The sequence below is a fragment of the Bombina bombina genome, chromosome 3 (assembly GCF_027579735.1).
Source record: "Bombina bombina isolate aBomBom1 chromosome 3, aBomBom1.pri, whole genome shotgun sequence".
NCBI lineage: Eukaryota > Metazoa > Chordata > Amphibia > Anura > Bombinatoridae > Bombina > Bombina bombina.
In genome coordinates this window covers 258929011-258942800 of record NC_069501.1, presented here as the reverse complement: position 1 = coordinate 258942800, position 13790 = coordinate 258929011, and the positions used below count along the sequence as shown (strand labels likewise).

Below are 13790 nucleotides of genomic sequence, written 5' to 3'. Positions count from 1 at the left end.
ATTTTTGACGCTCTTTTGCGCCAAAAGTGTCGGCGTTCCGGATGTGGCGTCATTTTTGGCGCCAAAAGCATTTAGGCGCCAAATAATGTGGGCGTCATTTTTGGCGCTAAAAAAATATGGGCGTCACTATTGTCTCCTCATTATTTAAGTCTCATTATTTATTGCTTCTGGTTGCTAGAAGCTTGTTCACTGGCATTTTTTCCCATTCCTGAAACTGTCATTTAAAGAATTTGATCAATTTTGCTTTATATGTTGTTTTTTGTATTACATATTGCAAGATGTCCCACATTGAAACTGAGTCAGAAGATACTTCTGGTAAATCGCTGCCTGGTGCTGGAGCTACCAAAGCTAAGTGTATCTGCTGTAAACTTATGGTATCTGTTCCTCCAGCTGTTGTTTGTACTGTTTGTCATGACAAACTTGTAAATGCAGATAATATTTCCTTTAGTACTGTTACATTACCTGTTGCTGTTCCGTCAACATCTAATACTCAGAGTGTTCCTGATAACATAAGAGATTTTGTTTCTAAATCCATTAAGAAGGCTATGTCTGTTATTCCTCCTTCTAGTAAATGTAAAAAGTCTTTTAAAACTTCTAATTTTTCAGATGAATTTTTAAATGAACATCATCATTCTGATTCTGATAATGGTTCTTCTGGTTCAGAGGATTCTGTCTCAGAGGTTGATGCTGATAAATCTTCATATTTATTTAAAATGGAATTTATTCGTTCTTTACTTAAAGAAGTCCTAATTGCATTAGAAATTGAGGATTCTGGTCCTCTTGATACTAAATCTAAAGGTTTAGGTAAGGTTTTTAAATCTCCTGTAGTTATTCCAGAAGTTTTTCCTGTCCCTGGTGCTATTTCTGAAGTAATTTCCAGGGAATGGGATAATTTGGGTAATTCATTTACTCCTTCTAAACGTTTTAAGCAATTATATCCTGTGCCATCTGACAGATTAGAGTTTTGGGACAAAATCCCTAAAGTTGATGGGGCTGTCTCTACTCTTGCTAAGCGTACTACTATTCCTACAGCAGATGGTACTTCCTTTAAGGATCCTTTAGATAGGAAAATTGAATCCTTTCTAAGAAAATCTTACTTGTGTTCAGGTAATCTTCTTAGACCTGCTATATCTTTAGCGGATGTTGCTGCAGCTTCAACTTTTTGGTTAGAAGCTTTAGCCCAACAAGTAACAGATCATAATTCTCATAGCATTATTATTCTTCTTCAACATGCTAATAATTTTATTTGTGATGCCATCTTTGATATCATTAGAGTTGATGTCAGGTATATGTCTCTAGCTATTTTAGCTAGAAGAGCTTTATGGCTTAAAACTTTGATTGCTGATATGTCTTCTAAGTCTACTCTGCTTTCCCTTTCTTTCCGGGGTAATAAATTGTTTGGTTCTCAGTTGGATTCTATTATCTCAACTGTTACTGGAGGGAAAGGAACTTTTTTACCACAGGATAAAAAATCTAAAGGTAAATTTAGGTCTAATAATCGTTTTCGTTCCTTTCGTCACAACAAGGAACAAAAGCCTGATCCTTCATCCTCAGGAGCGGTATCAGTTTGGAAACCATCTCCAGTCTGGAATAAATCCAAGCCTTTTAGAAAATCAAAGCCAGCTCCTAAGTCCACATGAAGGTGCGGCCCTCATTCCAGCTCAGCTGGTAGGGGGCAGATTACATTTTTTCAAATAAATTTGGATCAATTCCGTTCACAATCTTTGGATTCAGAACATTGTTTCAGAAGGGTACAGAATTGGCTTCAAGATAAGGCCTCCTGCAAAGAGATTTTTTCTTTCCCGTGTCCCAGTAAAGCCAGCGAAGGCTCAAGCATTTCTGAAATGTGTTTCAGATCTAGAGTTGGCTGGAGTAATTATGCCAGTTCCAGTTCTGGAACAGGGACTGGGGTTTTATTCAAATCTCTTCATTGTACCAAAGAAGGAGAATTCCTTCAGACCAGTTCTGGATCTAAAAATATTGAATAGTTATGTAAGGATACCAACATTCAAAATGGTAACTATAAGGACTATCCTGCCTTTTGTTCAGCAAGGGCATTATATGTGTACAATAGATTTACAGGATGCATATCTGCATATTCCGATTCATCCAGATCACTATCAGTTTCTGAGATTCTCTTTCCTAGACAAGCATTACCAGTTTGTGGCTCTGCCGTTTGGCCTAGCTACAGCTCCAAGAATTTTTACAAAGGTTCTCGGTGCCCTTCTGTCTGTAATCAGAGAACAGGGTATTGTGGTATTTCCTTATTTGGACGATATCTTGGTACTTGCTCAGTCTTCACATTTAGCAGAATCTCATACAAATCGACTTGTGTTGTTTCTTCAACATCATGGTTGGAGGATCAATTTACCAAAAAGTTCATTGATTCCTCAGACACAGGTAACCTTTTTAGGTTTCCAGATAGATTCAGTGTCCATGACTCTATCTTTGACAGACAAGAGACGTCTAAAATTGATATCAGCTTGTCGAAACCTTCAGTCACAATCATTCCCTTCGGTAGCCTTATGCATGGAAATTCTAGGTCTTATGACTGCTGCATCGGACGCGATCCCCTTTGCTCGTTTTCACATGCGACCTCTTCAGCTCTGTATGCTGAACCAGTGGTGCAGGGATTACACAAAGATATCTCAATTAATATCTTTAAAACCGATTGTACGACACTCTCTGATGTGGTGGACAGATCACCATCGTTTAGTTCAGGGGGCTTCTTTTGTTCTTCCGACCTGGACTGTAATTTCAACAGATGCAAGTCTTACAGGTTGGGGAGCTGTGTGGGGGTCTCTGACAGCACAAGGGGTTTGGGAATCTCAGGAGGTGAGATTACCGATCAATATTTTGGAACTCCGTGCAATTTTCAGAGCTCTTCAGTTTTGGCCTCTTCTAAAGAGAGAATCGTTCATTTGTTTTCAGACAGACAATGTCACAACTGTGGCATACATCAATCATCAAGGAGGGACTCACAGTCCTCTGGCTATGAAAGAAATATCTCGAATTCTGGTATGAGCGGAATCCAGCTCCTGTCTAGTTTCTGCGGTTCATATCCCAGGTATAGACAATTGGGAAGCGGATTATCTCAGTCGCCAAACGTTACATCCGGGCGAATGGTCTCTTCACCCAGAGGTATTTCTTCAGATTGTTCAAATGTGGGGACTTCCAGAAATAGATCTGATGGCCTCTCATCTAAACAAGAAACTTCCCAGGTATCTGTCCAGATCCAGGGATCCTCAAGCGGAAGCAGTGGATGCATTGTCACTTCCTTGGAAGTATCATCCTGCCTATATCTTTCCGCCTCTAGTTCTTCTTCCAAGAGTAATCTCCAAGATTCTGAAGGAATGCTCGTTTGTTCTGCTGGTAGCTCCAGCATGGCCTCACAGGTTTTGGTATGCGGATCTTGTCCGGATGGCCTCTTGCCAACCGTGGACTCTTCCGTTAAGGCCAGACCTTCTGTCGCAAGGTCCTTTTTTCCATCAGGATCTCAAATCCTTAAATTTAAAGGTATGGAGATTGAACGCTTGATTCTTAGTCAAAGAGGTTTCTCTGACTCTGTGATTAATACTATGTTACTGGCTCGTAAATCTGTATCTAGGGAGATATATTATAGAGTCTGGAAGACTTATATTTCTTGGTGTCTTTCTCATCATTTTTCCTGGTATTCTTTTAGAATTCCGAGAATATTACAGTTTCTTCAGGATGGTTTGGATAAAGGTTTGTGTGCAAGTTCCTTGAAAGGACAAATCTCTGCTCTTTCTGTTCTTTTTCACAGAAAGATTGCTAATCTTCCTGATATTCATTGTTTTGTACAAGCTTTGGTTTGTATAAAACCTGTCATTAAGTCAATTTCTCCTCCTTGGAGTTTGAATTTGGTTCTGGGGGCTCTTCAAGCTCCTCCGTTTGAACCTATGCATTCATTGGACATTAAATTACTTTCTTGGAAAGTTTTGTTCCTTTTGGCCATCTCTTCTGCCAGAAGAGTTTCTGAATTATCTGCTCTTTCTTGTGAGTCTCCTTTTCTGATTTTTTACCAGGATAAGGCGGTGTTGCGAACTTCTTTTCAATTTTTACCTAAGGTTGTGAATTCCAACAACATTAGTAGAGAAATTGTGGTTCCTTCATTATGTCCTAATCCTAAGAACTCTGAGGAGAAATCATTGCATTCTTTGGATGTAGTTAGAGCTTTGAAATATTATGTTGAAGCTACTAAGAATTTCCGAAAGACTTCTAGTCTATTTGTTATCTTTTCCGGTTCCAGGAAAGGTCAGAAGGCCTCTGCCATTTCTTTGGCATCTTGGTTGAAATCTTTAATTCATCATGCTTATGTCGAGTCGGGTAGAACTCCGCCTCAAAGGATTACAGCTCATTCTACTAGGTCAGTTTCTACTTCCTGGGCGTTTAGGAATGAAGCTTCGGTTGATCAGATTTGCAAAGCAGCAACTTGGTCTTCTTTGCATACTTTTACTAAATTCTACCATTTTGATGTGTTTTCTTCTTCTGAAGCGGTCTTTGGTAGAAAAGTACTTCAGGCAGCTGTTTCAGTTTGAATCTTCTGCTTATATTTTCAGTTTTTTTCTTTATAAGATTTAAACTTTATTTTGGGTGTGGATTTTTTTGAGCGGAATTGGCTGTCTTTATTTTATCCCTCCCTCTCTAGTGACTCTTGCGTGGAAGATCCACATCTTGGGTAGTCATTATCCCATACGTCACTAGCTCATGGACTCTTGCTAATTACATGAAAGAAAACATAATTTATGTAAGAACTTACCTGATAAATTAATTTCTTTCATATTAGCAAGAGTCCATGAGGCCCACCCTTTTTTTTGTGGTGGTTATGATTTTTTTGTATAAAGCACAATTATTCCAATTCCTTATATTTATGCTTCGCACTTTTTTCTTATCACCCCACTTCTTGGCTATTCGTTAAACTGATTTGTGGGTGTGGTGAGGGGTGTATTTATAGGCATTTTGAGGTTTGGGAAACTTTGCCCCTCCTGGTAGGAATGTATATCCCATACGTCACTAGCTCATGGACTCTTGCTAATATGAAAGAAATGAATTTATCAGGTAAGTTCTTACATAAATTATATTATATATGTGTGTGTGATAAAAAAAAATTAAGTCCATTTATCTACTCATCATCATCGAGGGCCCGGAGGTATTGTGGAGCCATAGCAGACTATAAATATAGTCCATATACTGCAGTTTAATCAGAATGTGAAGAAACATATGTATAACTTTTAAAAAGCCTTTGCTACAAATAAGTATATATTTCTCTTGTAAGATGTATCGATTCCACGGATTCATCCTTTACTTGTGGGCTATTCTCCTTCCCAACAGGAAGTGGCAAAGAGACCACACAGCAGAGCTGTGCATATAGCTCCCCCTCTAGCTCCACCCCCCAATCATTCTCTTTGCCGGCTCTAAGCAATCGGAAGGGTAAAGTGAATGTGGTGTTAGAATTGTAGTTTTTATTTTCTACAAGCAAGAGTTTATTTTAAATGGTACCGGTGGGTACTATTTACTCTCTAGCAGAAAGGGGATGAAGATTTCTGCAGGGAGGAAGATGATTTTAGCATGTTGTAACTAAAATCCACTGCTGTTCCCACACAGGACTGAGGAGTACAAGAGAACTTCAGTTGGGGGGAACGGTTTGCAGGTTAGGCTGCAATGAGGTATGTTCAGTTATTTATTTCTAGACAAGACTGTGATCATGCTAGAAAAGACTGTTAATATCCCCATGAGGGAGGGTAAGCTGTATTCAGAGACTAAGTATGGAATTTCAAGCTTACATAACAGGGCTAGTTTATGCTGGTTGACACTACTTCAGGGCAAACGGTTTTTATTGAAAATATCGTTTTTTGAGACACTTTGAAGGTTCCTTTGGGTTTCTTTCAGTGGTTATTACCCACATGGCTATTACTAAAACACTTGGGAGTGTTTCTTTAGGCCTCACAAGCACCGGAGTGAGGTGGGAGGGGCCTAATTTCGCACCTCAGATGCGCAGTTATTTTGACTAGAAGTTCAGGCTGTTTAACATGGAGGGTCCTGCTGCAGTTTGAGGGCCTATAAGAAGCTTTTTCCCCACAAATCTGGTTCCTAAGGGAAGGTAGGGCCACAGCAGAGCTGTGGCAAGGTGCTGAAATTTCTTTAACCGTTTTTTTTTACTACTGTCGATCCGGTTTGGGCATTAAGGGGTTAATCGTTTCTATTGCTAGTGGTGCAATCTTACTAATGCTTTAGGTACATACTGTAAAAATTTCGAAAAGTTTGCTGCATTTTTTCACTGTTTTGCAAAATTGTGTGCCTTTTTTATCTCTTAAAGGCACAGTACCGCTTTTATGAAAGTGTGTTTTTACTTGATTAAAGTGATTTCCAAGCCTGTTTATATTACTACTAGTCTGTTAAACATGTCTGACACCAAGGAAAGTCCTTGTTCAATGTGTTTAGAAGCCATGGTGGAACCCCCTCTCAGAATGTGTCCCACTTGTACTGATATGTCTATACACTTTAAAGAACATATTGTTGCACTTAAAAATGTGGCCCAAGATGATTCTAAGGTTTTTAGCCCGTCAACCTCTCCCCAAGTGTCACAACCAGTTATGCCCGCTCAAGCGACGCCTAGCATCTCTAGTGCGTCTAACTCTTTTACCTTGCAAGACTTGGCGGCAGTTATGAATAATACCCTTTCAGTGTTCTTATCTAAACTGCCCGTGTTACCTGCAAAGCGTGATAGCTCTGTTTTAAGAACAGATAATGAGCATTCTGACGCTTTAGTAGCCGTATCCGATATAACCTCACAACACTCTGAAGTGGGGGCGAGGGATGTGCTGTCTGAGGGAGAAATTTCCGATTCAGGAAAGGTTTCTCCTCAGACAGATTCAGATACGATGGCTTTTAAATTTAAACTAGAACACCTCCGCTTATTGCTCAGGGAGGAATTCGTTACTCTGGATGACTGCGACCCTATGGTTGTTCCAGAGAAATTGTGTAAAATGGACAAGTACCTAGAAGTTCCTGTTTACACTGATGTGTTCCCGGTCCCTAAGAGGATTGCGGATATCGTTACTAGGGAGTGGGATAAACCAGGTATTCCCTTCGTTCCCCCTCCTGTTTTTAAGAAAATGTTCCCCATATCTAACCCCATGCGGGACTCGTGGCAGACGGTCCCTAAGGTGGAGGGGGCTGTTTCTTCACTTGCTAAACGCACAACTATACCAATCGAAGACAGTTGTGCTTTTAAAGAAAATTAGAGGGTTTACTTAAGAAAATTTTTGTTCAACAAGGTTTTCTTCTCCAACCTATTGCATGCATTGTTCCTGTAACCACTGCAGCTGCTTTCTGGTTCGAGGCGCTGGAAGATGCGCTCCAGGCGGAGACCTCATATGAGGACATTATGGACAGAATTAAGGCTCTTAAGCTGGCTAATTCTTTTATCACAGATGCCGCTTCCCAACTAGCTAAGTTAGCGGTAAAAAATTCAGGTTTCGCCCTTTTAGCGCACAGGTCGCTATGGCTAAAGTCCTGGTCGGCGGATGTGTCGTCAAAATCCAAACTATTGAACATCCCTTTCAAAGGAAAGACCCTCTTCGGGCCTGAATTGAAAGAGATTATTTCAGAAATCACTGGGGGAAAAGGCCATGCTCTCCCCCAGGACAAGTTCTTCAAGACGAAGAACAAACAAAATAATTTTCGTTCGTTTCGGAATTTCAGGAGCGGTCTCGCTTCATCCTCCCCTGCTGCAAAGCAAGAGGGTAACGCTTCACAAGCCAGGGCAGCCTGGAAACCTTACCAGGGCTGGAACAAGGGTAAACAGGCCGAGAAGCCTGCAGCTGCCTCTAAGACAGCATGATGGGGTAGCCCCAGATCCGAGACCGGATCTAGTAGGGGGCAGACTCTCTCTCTTCGCTCAGGCTTGGGCAAGAGATGTAGACGATCCCTGGGCCTTAGAGATTGTATCCCAGGGATATCTTCTTGAATTCAAGGACTCCCCTCCAAGGGGAAGGTTCCACATTTCTCGTCTGTCTACAGACATGACAAAGAAAGAGGCGTTCTTACGCTGTGTAGAAGACCTACATACTATGGGAGTGATCCACCCAGTTCCAATTGCGGAACAAGGGCTGGGTTTTTACTCAAACCTGATTGTGGTTCCCAAGAAAGAAGGAACTGTCAGACCAATCCTGGATCTCAAAATTCTAAACAAATTCCTCAGAGTCCCATCATTCAAGATGGAGACCATTCGGACGATCTTACCAATGATCCAGGAGGGTCAATATATGACTACCGTGTATCTAAAGGATGCGTATCTACACATTCCTATCCACAAAGATCATCACCAGTTTCTCAGGTTCGCCTTTCTGGACAAGCATTATCAGTTTGTGGCTCTTCCTTTCGGGTTGGCCACTGCTCCCAGAATTTTCACAAAGGTGCTAGGGTCCCTCCTGGCGGTTCTAAGACCGCAGGGCATAGCAGTGGCACCTTATCTAGACAACATCTTAATTCAGGCGTCGACTTTCCAAAGAACCAAGTCTCACATGGAAATTGTATTGGCCTTTCTAAGGTCTCACGGGTGGAAGGTGAACATCAAAAAGAGTTCTCTCTCCCCCCTCACAAGAGTTTCCTTCCTAGGAACCCTAATAGACTCGGTGGAAATGAAAATATTTCTGACGGAGGTCAGAAAGTTAAAACTCTTAACCACTTGCCGAGCTCTTCATTCCATTCCTCGGCCATCTGTAGCTCAGTGCATGGAGACAATCGGACTAATGGTAGCGGCAATGGACATAGTCCCTTTTGCACGGATACACCTCAGACCACTGCAACTATGCATGCTCAAACAGTGGAATGGGGATTATGCAGATTTGTCTCCTCAAATACAGTTGGACCAGGGGACCAGAGATTCTCTTCTCTGGTGGTTGTCTCAGGACCACCTGTCTCAGGGAATGTGTTTCCGCAGACCAAAGTGGCTCATCGTAACGACCGACGCCAGTCTGTTGGTCTGGGGTGCAGTCTTGGACTCCCTGAAAGCTCAGGGCTTATGGTCTCGGGAAGAAGCTCTTCTCCCGATAAACGTTCTGGATCTGAGGGCGATATTCAACGCTCTTCAGGCATGGCCTCAGCTAGCTGCGGCCAAATTCATCAGATTTCAGTCGGACAACATCACGACTGTAGCTTACGTCAATCATCTAGGGGGAACAAGAAGTTCCCTAGCAATGATGGAAGTAACCAAAATAATCAGGTGGGCGGAGGATCACTCTTGCCATCTCTCAGCAATTCACATCCCAGGAGTAGACAACTGGGAGGCGGATTTTCTACATCGTCAGACTTTTCACCCGGGGGAGTGGGAACTCCACCCGGAGGTATTTGCCCAGCTGACTCAGCTATGGGGCACTCCAGAATTGGATCTGATGGCGTCCCGTCAGAACACCAAGCTTCCTCTTTACGGGTCCAGATCCCGGGATCCCCAGGCGATGCTGATAGATGCTCTAGCAGCGCCTTGGTCCTTCAATCTGGCCTATGTTTTTCCACCGTTTCCTCTCCTCCCTCGTCTGGTTGCCAGAATCAAGCAGGACAGGGCTTCTGTGATTCTAATAGCGCCTGTGTGGCCACGCAGGACCTGGTATGCAGACCTAGTGGACATGTCATTTGTTCCACCATGGACACTGCCAATGAGGCAGGACCTTCTAATATAAGGTCCTTTCAAACATCCAAATCTAATTCCTCTGCGTCTGACTGCTTGGAGATTGAACGCCTAATTCTATCAAAGCGTGGTTTCTCTGAGTCGGTTATTGATACCCTGATTCAGGCTAGAAAGCCTGTCACCAGGAAAATCTGCCATAAGATTTGGCAAAATTATATTTTTGGGTGCGAATCCAAGGGTTACTCATGAAGTAAGATTAGGATTCCCAGGATATTGTCCTTTCTCCAAGAAGGATTGGAGAACGGATTATCAGCTAGTTCCTTAAAAGGACAGATATCTGCTTTGTTTATTGTTTTACACAAACGTCTGGCAGAGGTACCAGACGTTCAAGCGTTTAGTCAGGCTTTAGTCAGAATCAAGCCTGTTTATAGACCCGTGGCTCCGCCATGGAGTCTGAATTTAGTTCTTTCAGTTCTGCAAGGGGTTCCGTTTGAACCTTTACATTCCATAGATATTAAACTTTTTGTTTTTGGTAGCTATCTCTTCTGCTCGAAGAGTTTCAGAGTTATCTGCTTTACAGTGTGATTCACCTTACCTGGTTTTTCATGCAGATAAGGTAGTTTTGCGTACCAAACCCGGTTTTCTTCCTAAGGTTTTACAAGCAGTGGTGCCTTCCGTTTAAGGTACCTGTCTTGTTCCCTCCCTTCATCTGTGTCCTAAAGCTTTGGTATTGGCATCCCACAAGTAAAGGATGAATCCGTGGACTCGATACATCTTATAAGAGAAAACAGAATTTATGCTTACCTGATAAATTACTTTCTCTTGTGATGTATCGAGTCCACGGCCCGCCCTGGCTATTAAGTCAGGTAGTTTTTTTTGTTTAAACTACAGTCACCACTGCACCCTATGGTTTCTCCTTTTTCTTCCTAACCTTTGGTCGAATGACTGGGGGGTGGAGCTAGAGGGGGAGCTATATGGACAGCTCTGCTGTGTGCTCTCTTTGCCACTTCCTGTTGGGAAGGAGAATATCCCACAAGTAAAGGATGAATCCGTGGACTCGATACAAGGTGAATGTTTTCCTATCAGGATGCTGTACTACTACTATATACTGTTATTGTTATATCCCAGTAAACAGTCTGCGTGAGACAGAGCATAACCTGTAAAGGGGCATTGGATATAAATACAATTCACTTCAGTGTAGCTGGTTGATGATATGAAACTATTTCCTGTTGTGGGTTACAGAGTGCCATATGGCAAGAGGCCCAGGTGCCACGTCATGGTCTCTTCATACCTGAGCCCCTAACTTACAGCCATAGTTTCTAACTTTCAACCAAACACACTGCAATACAGACAATGGGGTCACAACTTTCTACGAGTGCTAAATGAGCACCCAGAGCTGTATGTTTTGCCAGTTGCATGGACTTTGGTTTGAGAGTGCAGTCCACGTGTTTTGTTTGTGCACATTGTAATCATATTGTTAACTTTGCAGACTCATAGTCACTATGTACCTGTTTATTCCATTCCTGTCTTGGACAGTTGTAAATCCCCTTATTGATTTGTCGAAAGACTGACATTTGTGCATTGAATGTATATGGTATTACAGCATCAAATGATACAGCACTTGCAGGACATTGCAACCAAAATGAATGTACACAGAAATGTATTATATTACATTAACGTTTCAGGGGAATACATCACTTCCTCAGAACAACAATAATGATATAAAAATGCCCTTATGAATATAAATACATATATCTCCATGGAAGATCATTTGTACTAAGAGCCCTTTATGAACACATTTGACAAATATATAGTGTATAGTATATATATAGTAGTATAGTATATATTAAATGGGTCACCTTTTAGTGGGATTATTTAAGCTTAACTGGAGCTTTTTGTATATATTTTAGATTTCTATAGGTTGAACTCGATAGACTTCTGTCTTTTTTCAACCTCATCTACTATGTTACTATGTATATGGTGCCCATGATTTAAATTTTATTTGTAGTCATCAGTAAGCAGAAAACCACCACAAAAACTCACTGGCAACTTATGGGCACGCAAGTCATGTGTGCTGCCCCACTGAGCTACATGGGTTTTAGTGGTGCATTTGTCAAATTTCTGTTTAACTGTCACACTGTGACACCCTAACCAGCGCTATCTTCCTATATACTTTTGTTTGATTGTTTTTTTATTATTGGTATCTTGGGTTCTGACGGGGTAACTAGGTGCACTTTTTTTATTTTTTTTATTTTACTTACATATATTTCATATATTACTTGTAGACACAGTTGAAATGTTTTAACCAAGCTATTACATGAAAGTGAGTCGTTCTTTACATAGAAATTAGTTTACTTGAGTGTATCCTTTATATTTCATATTAAATCTCACATTTATTCGTTTTTCATTGTATTCACTTTGCAATGGCTATTTTTCACATTTATCACAATCTTTTTCTAAATTCAAGTTTATTTGAAGAAAGGTATTTTGCTCATTGCGCTCATTTTACAAATTGACTATATTATGTGCCTCTTTTTTAATATATTATGTATTTATGACAAGCATGGTTTTAATAGAAAACATATAATTCCTTTCTCAGGGCCTTCAGCATGTATTCCAAGATCCAAGACTTCCCGACGGGGTAAGGCTTCTAGCAGACATGAAGAAAGATAGGCCTACCTTTAGCTGACTTTATGTCAGAAATAGACAATAACTATAGCTTTCTCATACATTTACAGTCTGTGCCAAAAGCCTTTTGTCTCCCCACTGAATGGTTCTACCCAATTAATATTTTTTTTTATTAAAGCCGATATTTAAGGGGCAATGAGTGCTTACATAAATAAGAGATACAATTTCATTTTCCAATTCTAAAGCGGTATCACATGTAAAAAAGGGCAAGTGCATTCCTTTTCTATAGTAGTATAAATAATGTTCCCTCATAAATGTAACATCCCTTTGTATAACGTGTATGTCTGTATAAGTAATCAAGTAAAAACTCTTAACGATATAGTGATTAATGTAAGGGATACTATAAAATGCTGCTTGTAGAGCAGTATTTCATTAAAAAGTAAATGAATAAAGCTAAGTTCATGTGTGCTGTCAGTTTCTATTATCTCTAGAGTCACCCAGGTATTACCATTTGAGACCCCCCATCATTTAAGGTGAATATACAGGATTTGACCACTCACACTTTACTTCTTTGAAGGTTTCCTAAGATGTTCTCACATACCTACCAACCATGACAGGATGGGGGTCTCGTCTCTAGCCTATGTGTCATGTTTGGTGAATCTGAAAGCTTTTCAAGATGGACAATAAGGCCCCACAGTTGTTGGGCAGGCTTAGAAGCAGTTTTAGGCAGGTAGTTTTCTAGATCCTTCTGTATTGTTAATGAGCATATATTAGCAATGGTACTGATGGATGTAGATATCATGTGTATCTGTTAAGTCAGAACAGCTCAACAGTGATATTCAGCTTTTAGAAAATATGTTGCTGCTACATCACTCTCCTAGGACACGCTCATTCACAATATATCACAGTCTAGAAGTATAATCTGAAATAAATCTTTTATCTCTTGAGAACACAAACTTATCCACAACAATTTGTGAAGATCAGATTTTACTAGGGGGAGTTGTCTTATCTACCACAAATGTTGTGGATATGTCTTTATTTAAAAACTCCAAGCTGGGTAACATCAGTCAATTTGGGGTAATGGCTAAGGCAGGGATTGAAAAGAACCACAAATAGGAACATTTGACCCCTCTTAGACACTTAAAGGGACAGGAAATCCATTTTTTTTCTTTTGTGATTTAGAAAGAGCATGCAATTTTAAACAACTTTCTAATTTACTTCTGTTATCTAATTTGCTTCATTATCTTGATATCTTTTGCTGAAAAGCATATATAGATAGGCTCAGTAGATTCTGATTGGTGGCTGCACATAGATGCCTTGTGTGATTGGCTCACCCATGTGCATTGCTATTTCTTCAATAAAGGATGTCTAAAGAATAAAGCAAATTAGATAAAAGATAAAAAGTAAATTGAAATGTTTAAAATTGTGTTCGATATCTGAATCATGAAAGAAAAGTTTTGGGTTTAGTGTCCCTTTAATACAGCAGAGGTCCAGCAGCATCCTCACCATTGTC

At 40.5% G+C, this 13790-nt stretch overlaps 1 protein-coding gene across 2 annotated transcripts in view; it reads left to right on the top strand.

Moving 5' to 3' along the window:
• Positions 1–13790, top strand: part of METTL16 (methyltransferase 16, N6-methyladenosine) — a 471205-nt gene that overhangs the window by 391648 nt on the left and 65767 nt on the right. The window contains exon 9 of one of the 2 annotated variants that reach the window (XM_053706274.1): positions 12249–12290. The exons of the other annotated variant lie outside the window; for it this stretch is intronic. Coding sequence (XP_053562249.1) covers positions 12249–12290 — 42 coding nt within the window. The remainder of the gene's footprint in view (positions 1–12248; positions 12291–13790) is intronic. 2 annotated transcript variants of the gene reach the window in all.